This window comes from Notamacropus eugenii, chromosome 2 (genome assembly GCF_028372415.1).
Source record: "Notamacropus eugenii isolate mMacEug1 chromosome 2, mMacEug1.pri_v2, whole genome shotgun sequence".
NCBI lineage: Eukaryota > Metazoa > Chordata > Mammalia > Diprotodontia > Macropodidae > Notamacropus > Notamacropus eugenii.
The window spans coordinates 379,840,540-379,867,325 of NC_092873.1; the positions used below are offsets into that span (position 1 = coordinate 379,840,540).

General features: G+C 40.9%; 1 protein-coding gene across 1 annotated transcript; it reads left to right on the forward strand.

Moving 5' to 3' along the window:
- The first annotated feature begins 591 nt into the window (after positions 1-591).
- Positions 592-1,898, forward strand: LOC140522406 (large ribosomal subunit protein eL39). Its single transcript, XM_072637812.1, has 2 exons — positions 592-722; positions 1,600-1,898. Exon 2 carries the CDS (start codon positions 1,637-1,639, stop codon positions 1,790-1,792), a length of 156 nt encoding a protein of 51 aa, XP_072493913.1. The 5' UTR covers positions 592-722; positions 1,600-1,636; the 3' UTR covers positions 1,793-1,898.
- The last annotated feature ends 24,888 nt before the right edge of the window (positions 1,899-26,786 follow it).

A 26,786-nucleotide genomic window follows, 5' to 3' on the forward strand; every position in this document is an offset into this window, starting at 1 on the left:
CTCCGCAGGGGGATATGCTGGTCTGTACACTATTATAATATATGCTGGACTATATGGTCTATATACTATATAGTATATCCCATACTATAAACTATTCCATTCCTGCCCCCTGCAGGTATGTGAATAAGAGAGATTTGTCCTCGGCACCGGACTATTCCATTCCCTCCCGTGGAGCGTTGCAAGCAAAGGAGATTTTTCCACAGCAACGGACTATTCCATTCGCGCCAACTGGAGGGGTGTGAGAAAAGACAGGTCTTTTAGCATAGGACTATTCCATTCCTGCCTGCTGCAGGTGTGTGACAAGACAGAATTGTTCTCTGCACTGGACTATTCCATTCCCGCTCGCTGGAGGGGTGTGAGAAAAAAAAGACTTGTCCATAGCACGAGACTATTCCATTCCTGTCGGCTGCAGTGGTTTGGGAAAAAGGGATTTGCTCTCAGCTTCGGACAATACCATGCCTGCCAAATGCAGGGGTGTACGGCCGGCCAAATCGGGCCTTAGCGCCAGACTCCATGAAATGGGAGGCACAAAGTGGCACGTAATACGTCCATGACCCGGAAGTAGAGATAAGACTAAATTCGCCGCCTGAGCGGAAGTCGCCTCACTCCAAAGCTAGCTCTTAGTGGGTTTGACGTCCGTTACTCTCCCTTATTGGCTTGTGAGCGGTCTCTGAGTCGCGTCCTGCCCTAAGATTTGAGCCTCGCTGCCGCGGGAACCTCGGGTGAGTGAGCTCTAGGGGGCCAGGCAGGGCCAGGCTTCGGGCTTGGTGTGCCTTTAAACGGAAGGCGACCTCTTCGTGCGCGGGAAAAGTGCCAAGTTCCCCGGCCGGCTAGTCGTGCGCGTGGGAACGAGGAGCCGGCCCCGGAACTTTTCTCGGAGTGCTGGGCGCGTGGTTCCGGGGACCGGCGTGCAGGGGAGGAGGCGCGGCCTGTAGAGGCTCTGGCCCGGTCGCCTTTAGGAGGAGGAAACGGGCGAGGCCGGGGGCCACTTCCGGGGGAGAGGGAAAGAATCGGGGTTAAATGTGGTTTAAAATACTGGTCATGGAAATGGCGCAGGATCCCGTAAGACAGTGATTTTAGATCGGGAAAGGACCACGGAGGCCACAGTTGATTTACAGATGAGGAAACTGAGGCACGAAGAGATCAAGTGATTTGCCCAAGTAGTAAATGTTTGAAGTGAGATTTGAACTTAGCATCTAACTGCAAACTGACACAACTTTCAGGTGATAACTGGAATAATTAGAATATTTGTAATAGATGTTAAAAATAATTAGCAACACAAATGCGATGTAAAATGAAAATACTACATAAACACATGAAGTGATGTGTAAGATGTAAAATACACAGTAACAATAAATACACAGCACGTAATGTAGTGCTATCTATAGTGCACGTGTGTGTGTGAAGGAGTATCAGCTCTAAATAAGCTTTAGGGAAGTGCAACATAGCCTGTGTGAGTATGTTTGTAGTTGCTTCCATTTAATGGGTGCAAAGTCGACCCTAAGTTTCCTATGCTTATTTGTAGAAATGTCTATGCAGGATGTGGTATGTGGAATCCTCAAGGTCTCTGGTAGTAATACTAAGGTATTCTCTCACTAGTTGTGCTATTTTCTGGCTGTCCACCTGAGACCTCACCATGTCTTCCCACAAGACATTCAGAATCAAGAGGTTCCTTGCAAAGAAGCAGAAGCAAAATCGTCCCATTCCTCAGTGGATCCGCATGAAAACCGGCAATAAGATTAGATACAACTCCAAGAGGAGACACTGGAGAAGAACCAAGCTGGGCTTGTGAAAAACTGCTACCCTGGTGGCTTAGATTTGCTCTTTCCTAGTCCAAAACACCTCACCATGCCACCACCCTGATTTTGGTGCAAACATAAAGAAACTTCTTTTTCAGAGATTGCCTTTTGTTTTCATTTCTTTATTGATTCAGTGATACATGTTATTTTTTAATGATAATAACTGTTATTTATATAAGCTTTAAACTTTACAGTGTATTTTGTTGGGAACCAACCCAGTTGTCAAAACAGTCCAAAGATTTAAAGTTGAGGAGAGGTGCTTGTTGGCATAAGAAGGCTGACACATATTATCAGTCAAGAACTGTACAATAGGTGCCAAGAAAAGATGTCCTTGGAAGGTTATTGCTGGAAAAGAGAGCAGTCAATGGTACAGGTGAAGAAACATTCATGCACAGTTGGGGTGCCCCATTGCTAGTGATCCTGTGCCATAGGAGTGCCCCAAGCATTTTGGCAAGAATTACTGAGACAGTAGTGACCTGGGGTAGGCTCAGATGGACAGCAGTCTGCATCTTCAGAGTATCCAATTATCTCATTTGATCCTTACAATGAACCTGGAAGCTAAGTGCTACAAGGGATTGTTCTCATTTTACAGTTGAAGAAACTGAGGCTTAAAGATGTTAAGTGATTTTGACCATAGTTTTGTGGCTAGCGAACGTGGAAGATCCCAGGTCTTTCTGACTCCGCATTGAATACTCTTTTTACTATAGCATGCTACACCTCAGAAATTTACAACCTAATGGAGAGATATGACCCACTTAGGCACCATAGTAAAGTCTAAAGAGTGCTCGGTTTAGATTACTGGATGTGATTTATTTTATCTTAGTTCAAATTTTGGCTTAGCCACATATGAGTATACCTGCTATATGCAGGGTATTCCTGTTAGGTGCAGAGAATACAAAAACAATGAATGTGATATGGTGGGGGAAGCTAGGTGACACATTAGGATAAAGTGCTGGGCCTGAAGTTAGAAAGATCTGAGTTCAAATCCAGCCTCAGACACTTTATAACTGTGACCCTGGGCAAGTCATTTAACTGCTGCTTGCCATAATCCACTGAAGAAGGAAATGGCAAACCACTGCTGTATCTTTGACAAGAATACTCCAAATAGAGTCACAGAGTTAGAGACTGAACAAGTTTCCTTTAAAATCATATATTTTATGCATTTAGAAACTCCTTAGTAGTGGTCCATAGGTTTCACCACACTGCCAGAGAGGTCCATGAGGCAAAGTTAAGAATCTGTTACCACCTCTAGTGAGAAGAAACTAATCAAATATTAACTTTAAACATATAGATTGTTGTTGAGTTTGTCCTTCGTTCTCCAAGAGGACCATGACATCAAGATGATGACATGACTTGCAGTTGAGGGAAGGAGGGCTGTGCAGGGTCACCAGCCTCACTTTCTTCTGTGCCATCTAGATCCAGTGGCCTGATATTCATCAGGACAACTGGAGTGGCCCAGGATGCAATGTGAAACCCTGACCCTTTCAGGCTAAGGTCTTATAGCATTCTCACTTTGAGAGAGATGCACCCATTCAATGAATGGGCTTCTTTTAAGTAATTGCTCAAGGGATGACCCCTTTAATTTAAAAAAAAAAAACAACTGGGAGGAGGAGACCCTCGGAGTTCCTAGGTAAAAAAGAAACAATTGCTATTTAGTGTTTAAATCCAGTCTGTGTTAAGTGGGTTGGGGACTTGTCTAGTCTATGAGCTCCCGGGTGAATTGGGTTTAAGGCCTGATGTTTGAGCAAAAGATGTAGCCAGTAAACCCAGAAGAAAAAAGGCAGCTTTTGGGGGTGGAACACTGGAGAAGGAGGAGGAAAGCTGCTACTCACAGGTTCTGTTTGTTCTTCCTTCTCAAAGTGGACCATGAAATCAAGATGATATGACAACTGACTTTGATTTGAGTGCGGGAAGGCTGTGCGCTGGATCCAGATGGCTCAAGAGAAGAAAGTGAAGTTGGTGATCTTGCACAGCCCTCCCTCAAATCAAAGTCAAACATATAGAAATATATAGTAAGGAAGAAGGTAAATCTTTAATTCCTTCCTCTATATACTGCTTATCAATTCTATTCAATCAACACTTATTAAGCATTTACTAAGTCTACCCCAGGGAATGTGTTAAGTATTGGGGAATAAAAATTGGAAAAAGAAAGATCCTGCCCTGAGGAGTTACAATCTGTTGGGTAAAGACTACACACAAAAAGGGTAATTGGGGTGAGAGTGATTTTCTGGAAAGTCTTGCTCCCAGATCTTCAGAACGACAAACGATGCCCTCCAGTCAAAAGGGAGAGGAAGATAAGAGGGAGTTGGGGTGTTAAGTATCTAAAACTGAATCAGTCCATCTTTCTCAAATCTCTTGTGGCATTTACTGTCCATAACCACTCATTTTGTCACTTACTAAAGTGTCACTTTGCATTATTTTTACCACTTTCCTGTGCATTTGTCTTGCCTCTAAATAGTAAGCTACTTGAGTGTGAGGCACTCAGATATTAAATTGATATCCCATAAAACACAAGTTCACCTTGTTTGAAGGGCTTCTGTGTGATTAAGGAAATTTATGGTTCAGATTCGCACCTACAATAAGACACATTTGAGAAGAAGCCGGATATTTTATTGATTTACAGAAAAGGCAAATGCATGAACAGTTTAGAGCTATAGCAGAAATAATTAATATAACCTAGTACTAATATAATTATAGCAATATTAATATAGATATAAGAGGAAATAGAAAAACATCACCAATTCAGGGAAGCACCAACAACTGAATTTTCTCAACTGGGGAATCCCGGGATACAGCTTTCAGGGTCTGAATTGGGAGCAAATAGTCCCAGACAGAGCGTCCTCTCCATGGGTGAGATTCCAAGGACTTACACTAAGCAAGGAGAGTTTATAGGGACCTAGACAAAGAAAGCTTTTTGCCAACGGCTCTGCACACTGTTCCAAGCTGGTCAGGCACATGGCCATGGGAATACAGATGTTTGTCCATCAAGGAGATATCATACGGGGGCCACAAGATATGTTAATTAATCATATGCTGGGAGGATTAGCCAAATCTTCCAAGTATTATTTATGTGTTCCGGGAGTGGCTAGTTCCCAAAACATTAATACATGGCCAACTCACATATGTTATATTCCTTGAGAGGTCACCAAAAGGACAGAGTGAACTTACTTTATTCAAGGGATATGAAATATTCCTTCAGCTACCTAGTGATGACAAAAGCAGGATATTTACCCCCAAAACTAAATCGTCCACAAATCTCACCAAAAGTGAGTCACTGCATTTTAATGAACAAAAAACTGAAAATGAAGAGAAACATTTAACAATGAAAAACCAACAGGTGACTGGAAGAGATCTGGCATCTAGGGAGAAAAAGAACAGGCTTCTGCTGAGTAGTGAGGTAGCAGTAGAGTAGTAGAGATGTTCCCCAGCCTTCTCAGCCCAAGGGTGAGGACCTAGGGTCATTCAATTTCTCTACTTGACATATATATAACCAAAGGTCAAAAACAGATCCAAACAAACCAAAATTATTCAGAAGAGTACTTCTTGTGGTAACAAGAAACTAGAAACAAACTTGGAGAATGAACGAACAAAGTGCTATATGAACGTAATGAAAATATCACATGGTCAGAAATGACAAGTATGAGAATTCAGAGAATAAGGAAAGATAAACTAATGCACAATGAGATAAGCATAACTAGGACAATATGCACAATGAATACAATCAAGTAAACTAAAAGCTCTATGAATAAGCTGTACTCTTAATTATGATAGCCAATCACAGTCTCAGAGGAAAGAAAATATATTTACTTACAAGAATGGGAATAATTTGGCACATCTTATCAGAAACAATCATTGTAGGTTGTTTTTATTTGTTAACAATCAAGTCTAGCAAATTAATAAAAATTGAGTATGAATTCCTATAGTAGAATTCATCATTATGATTTATAAAATGCCCATCATTAGACATGGGGCTAATGCTGTACTATACAGATAATTAGCAATATGTGGTGTCCTGTCTTCAGGTACCTTGTACTCTACCATAAGATCATACAGATTTCACATGCATATCCAAGACAAAAACAGAACAAATGTGTTAAACTTTCACAAATTAACAGTAAAGCTTTTACCACTGGCTCTTCCATTATTTGCACCAGTGGAAGGAACTGAGCATGACCAATCCCTAAATCATTTGTATTTAACCCTAGATGCTGTTTATGCACTTTGTTTTAATTTGGCTATATCCCAACTGGGAATTCAATTCAAACAAACTAATGAGAACTCTACATTAGTCCGATTTACAGGAATCTGGAAATGCTATCCAGTTTTCCCATTGTCTCCTTTTCATCTCCTTGCATTCTGCATCCTACTATGAAGAGAAAGTATGGGTGCTTAGATCGATGGAAAGTCACAGACAGTAGTTACCCTCAAGCTTTTCCTGAAGAAGCAGAAGTGGTTAAGATTTTTATGGCTTTTTTTTCTTATTTCAAAGGACTTCCTAACCAGAACAACTTCAGATTCAAAGTAGTCATAGTTGGTGCGGTTAAAATTCTGAAATCAGGTTCATTGGATGGCGTCTGTTCAGTTCAGTAAACACTTATTAGGGACCTTCTTTTGAAAGGAAACAACATAGACAAGAAATAACAAAAACAAATTGTCAGAATTAACAATGGAATGAGAATCAGTAAAGGCCTTTTGAAGGAGACAGCTGTCAAGCTGAGCACTGAAGGGAGCTAGTGGTTTCAAGATGTCGAGGGTAAGAGGAGATAACATTCCGGGAATGATGAACAGCCCCTAAAAAGGTACAGAGACAGAGATAGAAATATGTATGGGGAATGTCAACTAGGCCAGTTTGATTCAATCAGAGATAGCAATGTAAAATCCTAAAAAGACAGGTTGGAGTCAGATTCCGAAACGTTTTAACTACCAAAGGAGTTTGTATTTTATCCTTGAGATAATAAGAGATGTTATTGATATTTCTTGAAAAGAGCAATAAAATGGTTGGACCTGTGTTTTAGGAATGTCAACTTGGTAGTTATAGGGATTTCCAGTTTTATATAGGGGGTGATAGAGAGTAAACAGCAGAGGACTGAAAAGGAAATGAAATTATCAGAAACTTTTGCCCAATTAATTGTATGCCAAGAAAACTGAGATAGGAAATAACTGAAAATTTACAAAAATATGAAATACCCAGATTTTTAAAAAGAGGAATAGACTAATTAAATAACCCAACATCAGAAAAAGACATTAAACAAACCACAAATAAACTTCCAAAGTAAAATTTCCAGGATCAGGTAGATTGACAAGTGATCTATCAAACATTTACACAATAATTAATTCTAATTCTACATAAACTGTTTGAAATACGAAAAGAGGGTACCCTTTAAATCTCTATTACAGATATGGTTTTGATACCTGAAACAAGGTATCAAAAAGCAGAGGAAAGAAAGCTATAGACCACTATCCTTAGTGATCATTGATATAAATTTTTTAAGCAAAATACTAGTAAGTAGCCTGACCTAATGTACTAGAAAGGTTATACACCATGACTAGGTTGAATTTATTTTTCATTTATTTATTTAATATAGGGTAGGTTCAACATAAAGAAATTTATAAATATAATAAACCATGTTAATATAAATAATAAAAACCATGTGATCATACCAAAAGAGGCTGAAAAGACCTTTGATGAAATCCAATACTCATTTCTATTAAAAACAGTAGAAATCATAGAAATTAATGGACCTTTCCTTAATATGGTAAAAAAAAAAAAAAAAGATCTAAATCCATGAGAAAACATTCACACATAAATATAAAATGTTAGAAGTCTTTCTATTAAAGCTAAGTGGTAAATCAAGGATACCAATTTCCACCAGGAGTATTTAATATAATGCTAAAAATGCGAGCTATAGGTATATGAAAAAGAAATTGATGAAATAAGAATAGGCAAAGAGAAAATAAAATTCTCTCTTTGAACATAATATGATGGTTTAACTAAAGAACTAACAAATTAATTGAAATAATTTAAGCAAAGTTTTAAGATATAACATAAATCCACAAAAAAAAAAAATCAGCATTCCTGCATATTTCCAACAGAAAGAACTAGAAAGAAAAATTCCTTTCAGAATAAGTAGAGAAGCTATAAAATACTTGGGAGTGTATCTTCCAAAATTCAGTCAGGGACTATATGACTCTAACTTTAAAACACTCTTTGCAGAAATAAAGAGAGAACTAAATAAATGGAGAAGTAGTAATTGTTCATGAGCTGCTCAAGCATGTAATAAAGATATTAGCATCACCTAAATTAATGTACTTATTCAGGGCTATACCCATAAAAAAAAATTTTATAGTGCTAGGAAAAATAACAAAATTCATATGAAGGAACAAATGGTCACCATACTCACCATGATTCACTTCTGAGGACCAGTGATGAAACATGCTACCCTCCTCCTGATGGAATGGTGATAGACTCAGGATACAGAATGAGAAATTACATCTTTAAACATGGCCAAAGTGTTGGATTTGTTTTGCTTGAATATGCACAATTGTTAGAAAGTTTTTGTGTGTCCCCCCATTTTTGTTTTTGGGGTTTTTTTTTTTACAATTTTGGAGGGAATATGGAGAGAATAAGGTTAGCAATAATGTTAATAAAAAAGAGGAAAGGACAACTTTTTTATTACACTGTAGCAAACAGAAGGAAGGTCTCTAGCAAACAAAGATAAGCAGGACTGCTTTGGTAGTAACATGCTGAATTTAATCTATACTTAGGAAAAACAAGCTGTATGTAATAGATATTCATTATTTCAGATATAATCCTCATTATCTGCTCACTTTGTATGTGGAAATGTTCATTTCATTTGGTGATTGCTATGTTCAACTTTTTTAAAATCTTAAAATATGAGATGATGGCTGAAAATGTAGAGGAAGGGATGAATCCCAGAGACTTCGCCGAGGAAAAATTGGCAAAGCTTGAGGTAGAGAAGGAAACTGAGCTTAGGAATGAAAGATAATCCTGAAATTGCAAACTTTAGGGACTTAGAGACGGAGTGATCAGATTGCATGCCATCTTGGGGGATGAGAAAAAAATTAGAACTCAAAATTTTATAAAAGTGAATGTTGAAAACTAAAAATTAATTAATTTTTAAAAATTTTTAAAAGGGGAGGGATGGGGGAAGGTCAGCAGTAATGCTCAAATACCATCAGCTCTAATACCATCCCAATATTATCAGTCAAGAATCATTTAGTCAATGCCCAAACGCCTATAAAACTGTGCACACCTTTGATCCAGCAATACCATTTCTAGGTCTGTATCCCACAGAGATCATAAAAATGGGAAAAGGACCCACATGTACAAAAATATTCGTAGCAGCTCTTTTTTGGTGGTCAAGAATTGAAAATTGAGGGAATACCAATCAATTGGAGAATGACTGAACAAGGTATGATATATGAATGAAATGGAATACTATTGTTCCATTAGAAATGATGAACAAGGTCTTCTTTGAAAATGAAGTAGAGGGGGCGGAGCCAAGGGGGCGGAGCCAAGATGGCGGAGTAGAAAGACGCACATACACATAGCTCCGAACCCACAACCCATAGAACGGCTACAGGGAAGTAACTCACGGCGAAGTCTGCACCCAGAGGCCACGGAACATTGGAGCGAGGGAGATTTCTGTTCCGGAGAGACCTGCAAACCTCTCACAGGGGTTCCTTCACGCTGGAGTCTGGGCGCCAGGACTGGGAGCTGAGTGCAGCCCTGCCGCGGCCGCGGCACAAAGAGGAAAAGATCCGAGCGGGCTTCAGGGACGGGATCTCCAGTGGCCACGCGGGTCCCTCCACCCACAGAGGGACCTGCAAACCTCTCGCAAAAGGTCCGTCATGCTGCAGACGTGGAGCCCAGCCCAGACCTGCTGCGGCCGCCCTGGCACCAAGAGAAACAGATCCGAGCAGGCTTCAGGGACGGGATCTCCAGCGGCCGCACAAGTCCCTCCACCCACAGGTGACGGGGTCGGTGAGAGAGTCTCTTTGGCGGGTCGAGAGGGGAGTGGGGTGCCCCCATAATTCAGGCCCCCCCGAGAGGTAGAAGCTGAGAGGCGGCTGCAGACAGGGGCTCCCCAAGCGGGCGGGAGCCTGAATCCATTGTGGAAGGTCTGTGCATAAACCCCCTGAGGGAACTGAGCCTGAGAGGCAGCCCTCCCCCCCCACCCACCTGAACATAATCTCATACTGAATAGCAGCCCTGCCCCTGCCAAAAGCCCTAAGGCTGGAAGCAGCATTTGAATCTCAGACCCCAAACGCTGGCTGGGAGGATCAGGAGGCGAGGTGGGTGTGAGGAGAATATGCAGAGGTCAAGTCACTGGCTGGGAAAATGCCCAGAAAAGGGAAAAGAAATAAGACTATTGAAGGGTACTTTCTTGGTGAACAGGCATTTCCTCCCTTCCTTTCTGATGAGGAAGAACAATGCTTACCATCAGGCAAAGACACAGAAATCAAGGCTTCTGTGTCCCAGCCCACCCAATGGGCTCAGGCCATGGAAGAGCTCAAAAAGAATTTTGAAAATCAAGTTAGAGAGGTGGAGGAAAAACTGGGAAGAGAAATGAGAGAGATGAAAGAAAAGCATGAAAAGCAGATCAGCTCCCTGCTAAAGGAGACCCAAAAAAATGTTGAAGAAATTAACACCTTGAAAACTAGCCTAACTCAATTGGCAAAAGAGGTTCAAAAAGCCAATGAGGAGAAGAATGCTTTCAAAAGCAGAATTAGCCAAATGGAAAAGGAGATTCAAAAGCTCACTGAAGAAAACAGTTCTTTCAAAATTAAAATGGCACAGATGGAGGCTAAGGACTTTGTGAGAAAGTATGATATCACAGAACAAAGAGAGAAGAATGGAAAAATGGAAGATAATGTGAAATATCTCATTGGAAAAACAACTGACCTGGAAAATAGATTCAGGAGAGACAATTTAAAAATTTTGGGACTACCTGAAAGCCATGATCAAAAGAAGAGCCTAGACATCACCTTCCATGAAATTATCAAGGAAAACTGCCCTGAGATTCTAGAACCAGAGGGCAAAATAAATATTCAAGGAATCCACAGAACACCGCAGGAAAGAGATCCAAAAAGAGAAACTCCTAGGAACATTGTGGCCAAATTCCAGAGTTCCCAGGTCAAGGAGAAAATATTGCAAGCAGCTAGAAAGAAACAATTCAAGTATTGTGGAAATACAATCAGGATAACACAAGATCTAGCAGCCTCTACATTAAGGGATCGAAGGGCATGGAATAGGATATTCCAGAAGTCAAAGGAACTAGGACTAAAAACAAGAATCACCTACCCAGCAAAACTGAGTATAATACTTCAGGGGAAAAAATGGTCTTTCAATGAAATAGAGGATTTTCAAGCATTCTTGATGAAAAGACCAGAGCTGAAAAGAAAATTTGACTTTCAAACACAAGAATGAAGAGAAGTATGAAAAGGTGAACAGCAAAGAGAAGTCATAAGGGACTTACTAAAGTTGAACTGTTTACATTCCTATATGGAAAGACAATATTTGTAACTCTTGAAACATTTCAGTATCTGGGTACTGGGTGGGATTACACACACACACATGCACACACGCACACATACATAGAGACAGAGTGCACAGAGTGAATTGAAGAGGATGGGATCATATCTTAAAAAAAAAAATGAAATCGAGCAGTGAGAGAGAAATATATTGGGAGGAGAAAGGGAGAAATGGAATGGGGCAAATTATCTCTCATAAAAGAGGCAAGCAAAAGACTCATTAGTGGAGGGATAAAGAGGGGAGGTGAGAGAAAAACATGAAGTCTACTCTCATCACATTCCACTAAAGGAAAGAATAAAATGCACACTCATTTTGGTAGGAAAACCTATCTCACAATACAGGAAAGTGGGGGACAAGGGCACAAGCAGGGTGGGGGGGATGATAGAAGGGAGGGCATGGGGAGGAGAGTGCAATTCAAGGTTGACACTCATGGGGAGGGATAGGATCAAAAGAGAATAGAAGTAATGGGGGACAGGAGAGGATGGAGGGAAATATAGTTAGTCCTATACAACACAACTATTATGGAAGTCATTTGCAAAACTACACAGATTTGGCCTATATTGAATTGCTTGCCTTCCAAAGGGAAGGGGTGGAGAGGGAAGGAGGTAAAGAAGTTGGAACTCAAAGTGTTAGGATCAACTGTAATGTTCTTGCCACTAGGAAATAAGAAATACAGGTAAAGGGGTATAGAAAGCTATCTGGCCCTACAGGACAAAAGAGAAGATGGAGACAAGGGCAGAGAGGGATGATAGAAGAGAGAGCAGATTGGTCATAGGGGCAATTAGAATGCTTGGTGTTTGGGGGGGGAGGGGATAAAAGGGGAGAAAATTTGTAACCCGAAATTTTGTGAAAATGAATGTTAAAAATTAAATAAATAAATTTAATTATTAAAAAAAAAAGAAATGATGAACAAGTAGACTTCAGAAAAACTTGAAAAGACTCATAAGAACTTATGCTGAGTGAAGTGATCAGAACCAGGAGAATGTGGTACACAGTAACAGCAACATTGTGCAATGACTGATTTTAATAGACTTAACTCTTCTCAGCAAAGCAAAGATCTAAGACAATACCAAAAGACATGATGGAAAATGCTATCCACACCCAGAAAAAGAACTATGGAATCCAGATGCAGATTGAAGCATACCATTTGTTCTCCTTTTTGTGGTTTGTTTCCTCTTTCTCATGGCTCCTCCCATTGGTTCTAATTCTTCTTTACAACATGGCTGATGTGAAAATGTGTTTAATATGAATGTATATGTAGAGCCTATATCAGATTGCATGCTGTCTTGGGGAAGGGGGAGAAAATTTAGAACTCAAAATCTTATGGAAGTAAATGCTGAAAACTAAAAATAAATACATTAAATATATGTGTGTGTGTGTGTGTGTGTGTGTGTGTATATATATATATATATATATATATATATATACATATATATTTTAAAGAATCATTTAGTCAGTTAGACTTAAGGAGCTTTTAGAAAGAGGTATTACTAAAATAGTACTTTCGTGTAGTAAGAATAGTTGGTATTTCCCTCTCTCTTCTTCTCTCTCCCCCCCGCCCCAAGTCTCTGATACACTCAAGAATACATACATAGTCCAGGGGAAAGTGGGCTCCAGCTAAGACTGCACATGTGGCAACATGTGGGGTAACATACAGCTCTTAGTTGCTAGAAATCCTCTTCTCCCATTTGTCAGATGCTCAAGGAATTCTGCTAAAGCGAATCTGAGTGTGTCTTTCCACTCCATCAGTTCATTTGGGGATATGCCTGAGACACTCATGGTAAGATAAGAAGTTCAAAATCTTCCAAATCTTTCGAAATTCATGAGGTCTCCTCTTGCCACAGGATGATGGAGGGAAGAAAGAGACCTGGCCAAGGCTGAAGCTAAAATCTGAACCCTACCCCAACATCCAGGTGGCTCCTTTTCATGCTTATGCTGGGAGACACACTTGCTCCAATTTCTGGAAGAAATCCTTTCTCAGTTCTTTCTATAATTGATAGAAAGTCCCAGGGACATGGCTTAATCCCCTCAGCCTATCCAAAATGCTTCTTGTGCAATGATTCCAATTCAAAGGTCTTTTCCCACTTGATCTGAGTCTTAGAACTGATTGGGAATCTTCTCACTGACTTGAAGTAGGGTGGGACTGAGTACATAAATCACCCCACCCCTACTGCTTCTTATTTATCCTTTGGTTTTTGAAGAAGACCAGTGATATAATGGGGTGATATCTTAACCTTGGAGTGAATTGGATTTAAGTGAGGCAGAGTTGCACAAAATCCTTGGCCTCACTCACTATTCCTGAGTCATTGAAGTTAGTTGGTGATATCCTGGGTGATAGCCTAGGATCCCATGGATGACCTTGTTGTCTTCGATGTCTGACCAAGCTCTAAGAGCACCACAGATGGTTCTCATCTGCCCATTCCACCAGGGAAGTCTTCACATACTTGGGTAGACATCCCCTTATCTCACCAACGGATTTGAGGCTTCTCAATTATCCTCAACCTGGTTAAGCCCTTCTGCCAAGATGATCTCACCAAGGTGGGGCCACTGCACATGCTACAAGTTTCTTGGAGTCATAGGTAAGAGTTAGGTGACAGATGGACTTCGGTGGATGAACAGCCCTGAAAAGTATTCAACAAGCCCTGGAACCAGAAGTGTTAATCCTCCCTGAATACCCCAGACACCCTGAATGGTAGGATTTACAGTTGAAAGGCACCTTAAAGGTCATCTAGTTCACCTTCCTCATTTCATAGATAGATGAGGCCCAGAAATTTTAAGTGACTTCCCCAAGGTCACATAAGAAGTAGGTAATTAGTTCAGCATGGATTTTCACCTCCCCTCCACCACCTTTGGTCCAAAAATCATGTCTTTATCTTTCACCAAATCTAGTCAGTAATCATATAGTCACAGAGATAATCACTGTTCTCTAGAATTTGTAAAAATATCCATGAAAGTTAGACTATCCTACTGATTTTTAGTCTCAGGGGCCTTTCAGCTGACAATGAGCTTCCAGTACCAATCAAATAATGTCACATAACCTAGTGTGGCATATGACACAAAGCTGCATCACAAATTGAACATAGGGAAGCAAAGCTGCTGTGAGCTGGGTCTTTGGCTCATGAGCATTAGCTGTCTGTTGCTGTGTCATTGTTTGTGTCTCATAAGGGCCTTTGTCAGCCTCCATCAACCACGGCTCCCCAGCACACTTCGCTTGAACATTCATTCATTCAATAGACATTTATTAAACTCCTACTATGGGCCAGGAACTGTGCTAAGTGCTTATAAATATTATCTCATTTGATGCTGTAAAAGAAAGAGTCACCAGGTTTCCCCTACACTCAAATAAAGCCAAGAAGTAGCCAAAGCCAAACTCAGGCCTTTTGAAAGGAGCCAAAAGTTCTAGCTTCACAGTCAATCCCAAAAGGCTCTTGTAATCACTTCTAGCCAACCAGAAACAGTTACAGAATGTCCACACATGCTCCAGAATCCCTTCAAAGTGGTTTCCTTATATATCATCATTACTCTCTTAGAAGCAAACTTCCTAAGGTTTCCTTGTAGGGCAGCTGTATCAGCTGAGCAAACTGATGGGGTATGTACATGCTCCAGACCCCCATTACATAAAGATGAAGAAACAGGCCCAGAGAGGCCAAGGTTACATAGGTAGTACATGTCAGAGCTGGGATTCAAACCAAAGACCTCTGAATTCAAATTCAGTGTTGGCTGTGTTTCCACTCTCAGCTTAGCTGGATTCTTCAACTATTCCTTCATTACATGGTTTTAATAAAAGATTCTTTATATTAGAGCACAGCTAGCAGGAAAATCAATGCAGGGAATATAATTATAAATATCAAATGGATAGGAACATTCTACTAATCTCTTGATAATTGAGGTGATTATGGATTACCATACAGCTTAAAGAGCATAGTGTTGTGGTCAGTGTGTTCATAACTGTAGGCAGGAGCATTATGGGATATTTCCAGCAACGAGGGCTTAAAGGCTACACTGTACTATCAAATAATTCTTAATGGAATCACTTATTTAGATACAGGACTCAAACCTGAAATGGTGGCGTATGGATTGGAATAAATCAAAGGCAGTGAGAGTAATTCAGGGAAACTAACAGAAGACTACTTACAAATAAGAGTAAAGCTTTCTCCTCAATCAGTTTAACCTTAAATTCTTACTATGTTGATATTTTGCCATCTTGCAAGCTCAGCACGTCACATTATGGCAGGTGTGAAAGGTCCAGTAGCAGCCAAATTGTCCCAGTTGGTTAATTTCCTTTAAGTTGGAGCCAGGATGTTTTCTGCATACAGACATCAGGGCATCATGAAACATGGCTCTCAGTTTGGATGCCCAGATTCCAGGTGAGAAATCCAGGGCCATTTCTTACACCTCACCAGTATTGAGACTGACCCAATTAGTTACCTCTGCATTTATGATTTACTCTCAGAGTGCAGAACGTGACATTTAGGAGAGTAATGACTTAACTTTTTTTCAGATAGCTCCATATAGAGTTTATAGCAGGCCTATTTTCCATAACCCTTTCAGCTCTAGAACCACTGACTTGGAATCTTTGCAATAATAATAACAAAAAAGCTAGCACTTATACAATGCTTTACATATGTTATCTCATTTGATCACTACAATAACCCTGTGAGCTAGGAGCGATTATTATCCCCATTTACAGACAATGAAGTAAGGCTGAAAAGTTATGAGACTTGCTTAATGCGTAATCCACAGTACATGGACAAAACCAATTTACTGTCTCCATGCTTATTACAGTTGACAGTACACTCATAAGACTCATCATCTCAGTGCACTCATCAATAGATGCAATCAAATATTCCTGACTATTTAACAATACAAACATAGACAAGGGATGATTCCTAGAAGGCTGGGAATAAACACCAACCTGATCCCAAAAGGTACCAACAAGAGTATCTCATATCAGTGCTCATCACTAGGTTCCCATTCTGCTCTGGTGGAGGCCATATGTTTCCCTTGCCATTCTGGCAAGTCTTTGTCAATTAATACTGCCCTCCCATGATAACAGAATGCTCCAGTTTCCAAGCAAGGGGAACATAGAAGTCTTTTTTCATTACAACGCAGAAGCAGGCTGATGGATGGGGCCTCTTTGCTAGTTCTGGCAAAGAGCATTTACATCTACGTACAGTTACATCTAAGTTATGACTGATGATCAATTAATACATAGGGTTACGATTAAAGCAAACTACCAATTAAAGCTTTAGTTTCCCAACATCATTAGCAAATATTTATCAATTGTTTGCCAGATTTAGGTGACGATAACATGTCATTGAAGACAGCTAGGTGATGAAGTGAATGGAGTGCTGAACTTGGAGTCAGAAAGACCTGAGTGTTAATCCAGCCTCAGACACTTCCATTTTAGAGTTGAGGAAACTGAAACAAACAGTGCTTAAGTATCTTATCCAGGGTCTCACAGTTAGAGATCTTCTTAGCTTTTAAAATTGGTAGCACCAGCACTTAGCAAAGTGTAGCAAGCTCTTAATACATGTTTTTTTCACTAATTTATCCATATCCTGACTGCATGCTTCTATGGTAAGGAAGAACAGATAACCTTGTTTTACAAGTAGGAGAGACAAGTCCAAAGAATTGGACTCATTTGATTCAGTAGACCCATTTGAAGTCATACAATGAGATGGTGTTATAAAAGGCTACAAGATCCCAGATCTTTCTAATTCCTGTCTTCCGCTGTACTACTTATCCCTTACCTGGGATAGGTAATATCGTAAATTTCTTCTGTAACAGCCAAGGCATCTACCACCATGCAGAACGCATCACAAAAAAAATCAATCAAGTCTTATTGCTACAGTTGCACAGATGGAAGATTGACTAGCTAAGATCATTCTCATTGTACAGGGCCAGGAAAGTTAAACGCCCTGCCTAGAGTCATACCGCCAACAAGAGACAAAATCCAGGGCCCTTCATCCTGAGGTCAGTGCCTTTTACATACTCTGTACTGCTGCCAGGACAGAAGCTCGTTGGAGAGGGAATTAGCTTGAATCAGCGTGAGCCCCCAAACTATTCAGAGTGTAGTCGGTCAGAGAAAGCTAAAGCTGTGGGAGTCTCCACTGGGGCTGTACTCTTCTTTCTTCTTCCACTTGCATTGTTGCCTGTAAATGAAATGAGCTGTGTGGTCCCTGCTTAAATGGAAAAAACTTGTCATCCGAAAACATTTCTTCCTTCCTCTTTCCTCCCCCAAATGTCTTTTCACCTAAATTAATAAAGACCACGAAGGGGTGGGGGAAATGCCCCCATCTTTGCTTTTCACTCTTTCAGTCCTCACCTTTCTCACAAATATAACATGCAGTGGAATGAATGAAGTCTTTTAAGGTGCCTTTCAGCTTCCTCGTTAATTGGAGTCCTTTTGTCTGCTGATTGCTCTGGGGTTTCTATGGAAACAGCAGCATGCAGATGATCTTATCACATGACTAGAGCATCTCTGTGCTCAGCACAGAAGAATCCAGATGGCAAGAATTGTCTCTGATGCCCCCATATGTGGGGTTCACATTTCTGGACAACTAGCTTCATCCCTTAGATCATCTGTGGCTAGAATTGTTATCGCTGAGTCATTTCTGTCACATCCCACTCTGGGACCCCTTTGGGGGTTTTCTTTGCAAAGATACTGGAATAGTTTGCCATTTTCTTCTCCAGCACATTTTACGGATGGGGAAACTGAGGCAAGCAGGATTAAGTGACTTGTTCAAGGCCACACAGCTAGTAAATTAGGAGGTCACATTTGAACTCAGATCTTTCTGACTCCGGGCCCCGAACTGTGTCCTATGGCGCCACCTAGCTGTATTGCTAGCAATCGTTTTATAATATCCTTAGTCACAGTCTATGACAATTCTCAAGAGTTTTCTCACCCTGGTACAACAGGTCCTTCTTCTCTACTTCTCCAGAATACCTATACAGTGATTACACACATGCACCATTTTCCCATTGGCCCTCTATTATGTATCTTCATATTTTGTCTCCACATGCCAAGTATGGTTAAGTTCTTTTCAGCATCTCCCTCAAAGTAGTACAGACTGAATTTCCATAATATTCTCCCTGCACCCCTTCTACAAATGGGTAAATGGAGGTGGTCAAGGCAGTGGATAAAATTAGATGGGATGAGATTAGGGAAGCTCAAGATTCCAAAGGGATTATCAGGGTAGGTTAAGCGTACAAGAGCTTCAGAAGATGAGAATTTAATCTGAGAAACAGGTACAATAATAATAATTATATCAAAATAGGCACAGCCTAGCCTTTGTTCTGGCCAACAATCTTTGTAATGGGCAAATTAAATCTAGATTGAAAGCAACAGACAAAGAACAAAGAATCTTGTGTCCGCAACTAACCAGAAAAGGGAGTAGAAGGGGTTGCCTTATTTGTCCCCTGCTGGGCCTTACTTACCACTCCCCCTCCACCCCAACATGGAGCTGTAGATTGCCGGAGCTGATACTTCCACTATGCTGTCACTGTACCATGGATCTCTGCAGGTCCTGTGATGGACTCCCATGACTTTCTTCTCAGCATCTGCCTTGACTCCTGTGGCCCCTTCCTTCTTGTGCTGCTTTTGTGGCTCTGTCTTCCATCTGCCCAAAAGCAAGAGTAAGGTCCATGAGATGATCAGTCCATGAGAAAGGTAGAAAAGGAGGTGGGATCAGCACAGATGTGGCGGGCAAATGTCTGGGCCCAATTCTGTTCTGTTCTGGCAGTGGAGACTAGAGGTCTGTGGAATCCTGGAGCCAGGCTGATTGTCAATGGGTGAAGCACATTTGCTTCAGTATTTACTCATAATGATTCTTCCCCCATGATAAGAAGACTTAATAATATGACATTTCAAAATATCCCAAGACATTCATAGGAAAATGTCTTACTCAGGGTACAGATCCTCAGTCATGACCTTTTCCTGATATGCTTGATCGTGGCAGCTTTCCTTAGGAGAATTGTTATTACACTTTTAAACATCTGTGGACAAGCATATTGGGTATTGTCAGGTATTTTCATCTTACCGAATATGACACTCACTTTTAAATCGTATATATCATATATTCTTAGAAGCATGAGGGTATAGTCAAAGCTATGAAAAGCAATCATTTCCTCTTCTTTTTTTCTTTGAGGCAATCTGGGATCAAGTGACTTGCCCAAGGTCACATAGTAAGTATCTGAGGATGGATTTGAACTAAGGTCCTCCTGGTTCCAGGGCCATGTTCTAATTACTGGGCCACCCAGCTGCCCTGATCATTTCTTCTTTTTTTTCTAAATCCTTTCAGCCTTAATAGCCTACAACATTGATTAAAAAGATGTGGCAACTTTAGGCTTTTTCATTTTAGGTTGATTGCTACCAAGTATAGAGAGGAGCACAGGCAAATTGAATCTAGATTCTAAGAAGCAAGTGTACAGAAGGAGTAATTTTAAAGTTGTGAGAATGAGTTAAAAGAGTCAAAGATTTGAGATCTTCCTGAATGAGGTCTCCTGGATGTAGGAAAAGGTTCTTGGCCAGAGGCCTTGGTGGCTGCCATTGCTTGGTGGATTGGCAATTCAGAGGATCAATCATGCTTGTTGGGTCATGGGAACCTTGAATCTCTTCTTGATAGTGATAGTGTTTTGAGTACTTGTCAGCTGGGTGAGCTGAACAGGTTTGTTGTCCTGTAGGGTCTGTTTTCTTTAAGCTGGATTTGAACTCAGGTCCTTCTGAGTGCCAGGGCTCTATCCAGAGCCACTCCAATTTTTATTATTATTATTAAAGCTTGTCTGCTATTGCTGAAGTCAACCCTAGAGCTCTTAGACTCTTTGAAAAGTATAAACTTTGATCACCCTACTATCAGCTTTGTCTTCTGTATCCTTCCTGACCATTTCCCTGAGCTGATCCCTATCTCCAACTTACCCTGTATATATATTGTAGGTCCATAGTTATTTGCATGTGATTTCCTTAAATCCAGAACTGTTATTGCCTTTGTCTTAACAATGCTTAGGACTCTGCCTGGCTCGAGGGAGGAATAAAAGGCTGTTTCGGTGAACTCCAATGAGTCCTTCATATGGTGAGAAGGACAAAGGAAAAACTCTTACTCTTTGCCATGCAGTTCATTTCTGTGCAAAACAGAACTGGCTGATAATGCATGTTCCAGATGGTAAGTGCTTCAGATCTTCTTGGTCTTGCTCTCAGTTCTTCTGTGGTTTTAATCTGCTGCAAGGGCACTGAAGGGCACTAGGAAAAGGCCTCCTCTTCAGCAAGTAGGCAGAGGAGTCTGAGCTCTTTCATCATGGTTTCTCCATGATTAGAGACACAAACAGACCGCAAGGTGAAGGAAATGTGATAATAAATAGTTCAACATCATGAGTTTGTCTCAATGTGGCATTCCCTCTTCTGGTACTTAGTGCCTGGGAGGGTGAATCCAAGCCTGTTCAACTTCCTTGGGCCTGGGGTAGCTGGGTGGAGAAGTGAAAAGAGTGCCGAGCCTGGAGTCAGGAACACTCGTCTTTGGCCTCAGACACTTATTAGGTATATGACCTGTTTGCATCAGTATGTTTGCCAAGAATATCCCACATGTGGTTGTGAGAAATGAGCTCATTTAGAAAGAACAACACTTGATTTAAAAGTCAGGAAACCTTTCAATTTTTAATTCGAGGTTACAAGCGTGGGTGTTCTACAAAGAGACACACCCCCTGGTGGTTTCTTTTACCATGTCCCAGTCAGGAGGTCCTCAGAGGTGTGCACCTTTCTGATCCATCTTGTTCATAATGATAACATTTAATATCATTTTTGGACTTTAATAAGAGCCAGAGCTTGAATTAATCAATCAGAAGAAGAGCCCAGACCTAACAGTTTCTTTGTTCTCTGAACTAAACTCAGAGAATACCTCTTCTTATGTCTACAAGGCCAGATGGGGCTGACTTAGCATACTTTATGAGACCCTTAACCTGAGACACTATCTTGAATAATGGGACTTTTTCCATATCTTAATATTTTGTGCACATATACTGTGCTATGGCATGCTAACGGTAAGGAAAACAGATATCCTGTAATTTCAATGGACACTTTGTCAACTCTCTTATCTTATTGTATTTACAACCTATTCAATTAAGACAATTCCTTTCTCATGGAATAGTTAAACACATATAGAGACCATAAATCTGAGGGACACAGACATCCTTGGATTGTCCTAAAACAGATTTAAGCCTGGTCATTCCTGTAACATTCAGTCAGGGGTTTCCTTCTGGCTCCATGACCATGTAACAGCTAACTTTAAGGGAATAAACAATATATATGTAGCCAGTTTGCCTTTTTTTAACCAAACTTTCAGGTTGACAATACAAACTCCCTTAACATGTTTTCATACATACATCATATGTGCATTCAAATAAAGTCTTGGCTCCACCTGGGGCAGGGGAGATAATATTCATGAGATCATTAAACATACCTCTGCCTTTTAGTTGTGACTCTTGACCCACCTGGAGATACTCCAACCCCAGAACCAGTTCTAGCTGGTTTCTGTTAATCTGGGCTTTGTGACCCTCTTAGAAAACAATATCCCTTCCCCTATTTCCTATCTCTTGTGAAAACAATACCTCTTCCCCATTGCTTACACCTTTGTGAAAAGTCAAGCACAATTGTACAAAGACTTAACTGTGCTAAATCCACTCTACCCTGCTGCTGTCCCTCCCCCTACTTTATTAGTATCATTGATAATTTGGTCAAGTTTTTTCCCCCGAGATCAGATTTAAATACTCTATTTCTTGTTTTAGTCTAGGGATTTTTGAGGTACTGATTCATCCATTTATATTTGTAATCAAGCTTGTTGTTATTACTGTTGAACATAATCCTCTGGCTTTCAAATGTTTTTCCTCCCTTCTCTCCCCCCAACCCTTTTCTTCTCATTCCATCTCTCCCCTCCTTTCCCTTCCCTGACCCCCTCAGACATTTCCAGTCTTATACTCCTCTACAGGTACTCTACCAATCACCAACATTGACCATTTTTGTTATTCTTTGTATAAGATACTTTTGACTCAGAGGGTTTTCATTAGCTATCCTCCATGCTCCAACTGAGTCATCTCCAGTGGTCCTGATCTATATTGGGCCACTGGACCTGTTGAGGTTTAGGGTGCTGGGGACCCCAAAATACCAATACTCCAGGTATTGCTTAAATGAATTCGATCCAAGTCTTCTTTCAGCCAAAGTAAAACAAAGTTTATTGAAGATTCACCATATTGGGTTGACTCTTTATTTATTTATTTATTTGTTTATTTTTAAATTAAATTTATTTAAGTTTTCAATATTCATTTCCAAAAAAATTTTGGGTTCCAAATTTTCTCCCCATTTCTCCCCTCCCACACCCCAAAACATCGAGCATTCTAATTACCTCTATCACCAATCTGCCCTCCCTTCTAACATCCCTCCTTTCCCTTATCCCCATCTTCTCTTTTGTCCTGTAGGGCAAGATAACTTTTTATACCCCATTACCTGTATTTCTTATTTCCTAGTTGCAAGAACAATACTCAACAGTTGTTCCTAAAACTTTGAGTTCCAACTTCTCTTTATCCCTCCCTCCCCACCTAGTCCCTTTGGGAAGGCAAGCAATTCAATATAGGCCATATCTGTGAAGTTGTGCAAATGACTTCCATAATAGTTGTGTTATGTAAGACTAACTATATTTCCCTCCATCCTGTCCTGCCCCCCATTTATTCTATTCTCTCTTTTGATCCTATCTCTCCCCAAGAGGGTTGACTTCTAATTGCTCCCTACTCCCATTGCCCTCCCTTCCATCATCCCCCTCACCCTGCTTATCCCTTTCTCCCCCACTTTCCTGTATTGTAAGATAGGTTTTCATACCAAAATGAGTGTGCATTTTATTCCTTCCTTTAGTTGAATGTGATGAGAGTAAGCTTCATGTTTTTTCTCTCACCTCCCTACTTTATCCATCCTCTGAAATGTCATTTACTTGCCTCTTTTATGAGAGATAATTTGCCCCCTTCCATTTCTCCCTTTCTCCTCCCAATATATTTCTCTCTCACCACTTAATTTCATTTTTTTAAAGATATAATCCTATCCTATTCTGTTCACCCTGTGCTCTCTGTCTCTCTCTCTATGTATGTGTGTGTATGTGTGTGAGTGTGTGTGTGTGTGTGTGTGTGTGTGTGTGTGTAATCCCACCAACTACCCAGATACTGAAAAAAGTTTTCAAGAGTTACAAATATTGTCTTTCCATGTAGGAATGTAACTAGTTCAACTTTAGTAAGTCCCTTATGATTTCTCTTTGCTGTTTACCTTTTCATGCTTCTTTTCATTCTTGTGTTTGAAAGTCAAATTTTCTTTTCAGCTCTGGTCTTTTCATCAGGAATGCTTGAAAGTCCGCTATTTCACTGAAAGACCATTTTTCCCCTGAAGTAGTATACTCAGTTTTGCTGGGTAGGTGATTCTTGGTTTTAGTCCTAGTTCCTTTGACTTCTGGAATATAATATTCCACGCTCTTCGATCCCTTAATGTAGAAACTGCTAGATCTTGTGTTATCCTAATTGTATTTCCACAATACTTGAATTGTTTCTTTCTAGCTGCTTGCAATATTTTCTCCTTGACCTGAGAACTCTGGACTTTGGCCACAATGTTTCTGGGAGTTTCTCTTTTTGGATCTCTTTCAGGAGGTGATCAGTGGATTCTTTCAATATTGATTTTGCCCCCTGGTTCTAGAATATCAGGGCAGCTTTCCTTGATAATTTCATGAAAGATGATGTCTAGGCTCTTTTTTTGATCATGGCTTTCAGGTAATCCCATAATTTTTAAATTGTTTCTCCTGGATCTATTTTCCAGGTCAGTTGTTTTTCCAATGAGATATTTCACATTATCATCCATTTGTTCATTCTTTTGGTTTTGTTTTGTAATTTCTTGGTTTCTCATAAAGTCATTAGCCTTCATCTGTTCCATTCTGATTTTTAAATAACTATTTTCTTCAGTGAGGTTTTGAATCTCCTTTTCCATTTGACTAATTCTGCTTTTTAAAGCATTCTTCTCCTTATTGGCTTTTTGAACCTCTTTTGCCAGTTGAGTTAGCCTATTTTTAAAGGTGTTATTTTCTTCAGCATTTTTTTGGGTCTCCTTTAGCAAGGCGTTGACTCACTTTTCATGCTTTTCTTACATCTCTCTCATTTCTCTTCCCAGTTTTTCCTCCACCTCTCTTACTTGATTTTCAAAATCTTTTTTGAGCTCTTCAATGGACTGAGACCATTGAATATTTATTTTGGATGTTTGGGATACAGAAGCATTGACTTTTATGTCTTTCCCTGATGGTAAGCATTATTCTTCCTCATCCAAAAGGATGGGAGAAGATATCTGTTCACCAAGAAAGTAACCTTCTATAGTCTTATTTTTTTTCCCCTTTTTGGGCATTTTCCCAATCAGTTACTTGACTTTTGAGTCCTTTGTCAAGAGTAGGGTATACTCTGGGAATCTGTAATATCGCAGTTCCTCCAAGGTGGCACAATTCAGCGTGTACACTGATCTGGAAACAGGGAGAGATTTCTGTGTCCAGAATCTTAGCAGTTATCTCTCCATAGCCACCTGGCCTTTAGTTCCACCAAGTCAGCACTGGGGGCTGATTTTCAGATAAGCTGGATGGGCAGGGCCACCATTCAGTGTGAGACAAAGACCAGGTCCCTCAGGGCCTTTACAAAAGGCTGAGGTAAGACTCAGCTCCTCAGTGCCCCTAGGGGTTTTACTATCCAACAATGTATGCGGGCTGATGTAGGGGCTGCCAACTGCTGCTGCCTGCCCGATGTGGCCTCTGGGGGCCGTTGCCTGAGGCCGGAGCTATGGGAAGGCCCTTTTCCTTTCCTGGCCAGCTGAGAAAACCCCATCACTAACCTTTGGTGCCTGTGGGTTGAGGGATCTGCGGACCCACTGCTGCGACTGGGGATTCCAAGACTGGAGATTCCGCCTCCAAGGTCTGTTTGGGAGCTGCCTGGCCAAGGCTGGGCCGGGCTCCGTGCTCCACTCTGCGTCTGGTGCAACTGACATTTCCCATGGGCCTTTCAGGTCACCCTGGACTGGAAATCTCCTCCACTCTGTTGTTCTCCACTTCTGCTGCTCCAAAATTTGTTAAGAGTCCCTCTCTATAGGTATTTTATGGGCTGTGTGGGGAGACTCTGAGTTTGTGTGTCTTTCTACTCCGCCATCTTCTGGGTTGACTCTTAAGAAGCATCCCCATTTGTGGTGCTTGTATTAACAAGAGGGCCAGATGCAATCTGAGCTAGATTGAGTCTGAGCTAGATTGAATCTAGGCGCCTTCATGGAGACAAGAAGGATTTTATATACAGAAAGACAGTGGGAGGGATCTGGAGGTGGTCTAGTAGTCTGGGGGTTCCAGGGATGATCTTGATGGGAGTGGTCAGTGGCCTGGGGTGTCTAGAGGTCTTGATGGGAATGACCAGTATCCTGAGGTGAATAAAGATTGAATCTAGGGAGGATCTTGATGGGAGTGGCGAGTAGCCAGTAGCCTGGAGAATGGGATTTTGCTAGGATCAAGAGTGGGAAGTATAACAGAGATTTGGGCAGTGATAATGAAAAGGTTATGGGCCTCAAGAGACTGCCAGATTGAGTGGGAAGATTCAAGGAGAGTTCAAGGAGGCTCCCAGAGTCTGAACCTCATCAGACCCAGATGGCTCTGGAGGAGAAAGTGAGGCTGGTAACTTTGCACAGCCCTTCCTCATTAAAATCTGATTCATTTGCATGTCATGGCATTATATCCCTGATGTTATGGTCCTCTTCCAGAATGAAGGACAAACCATAATCTGTAAGTCCAAGCTGCACACTGGGAAACCAACTGGTCATTTCCAGTTGGGCAACTCAGGTCCTTTTCTCTCCACTCCTCCCATTACCTCCCTTCCTCTTACTTTCTCCCCTTCCACCCTCCCCTCCTCACATGGGACATCATACCCTTACCTAAGGGTGCTCTACTCAAAGGAAAGTAAATTTTGCAGGTTAAAACCTATCTAGATTTCTTAGGGTTTGATTGCATGATGGGACCTAGACCCCTAAAAGGAAAAGACTGTCTTTGAAAGCACGCCAGTTCCTGAATTTTCCTATGAATTTCAGCAGCCCAGATCACTGGTGCCTCTGCCCAAGGCACCTGGCCAGTCCAGTCCCCCAGATCATGTAATTAGCTTACCTGACATCCTTTCACTGTGCTCTTAGCCCACCCCAGACTACTGGCCTATACTGACCACTCATTAATCCCATCTAGATTCTTTTCACCATCCTTTTTGTATATAGAAAACTGTCTCACTCCTATTAAATTGCAGGTTCACTAGGAACCCAGCCCCTTCCCATTGGCATTACACTAATCCTTGTCTCTTGACTGGAAGAAGGTTTGAGTGCATTCATTCCAGGCAGAAGCTGCCTTGAACCCTGA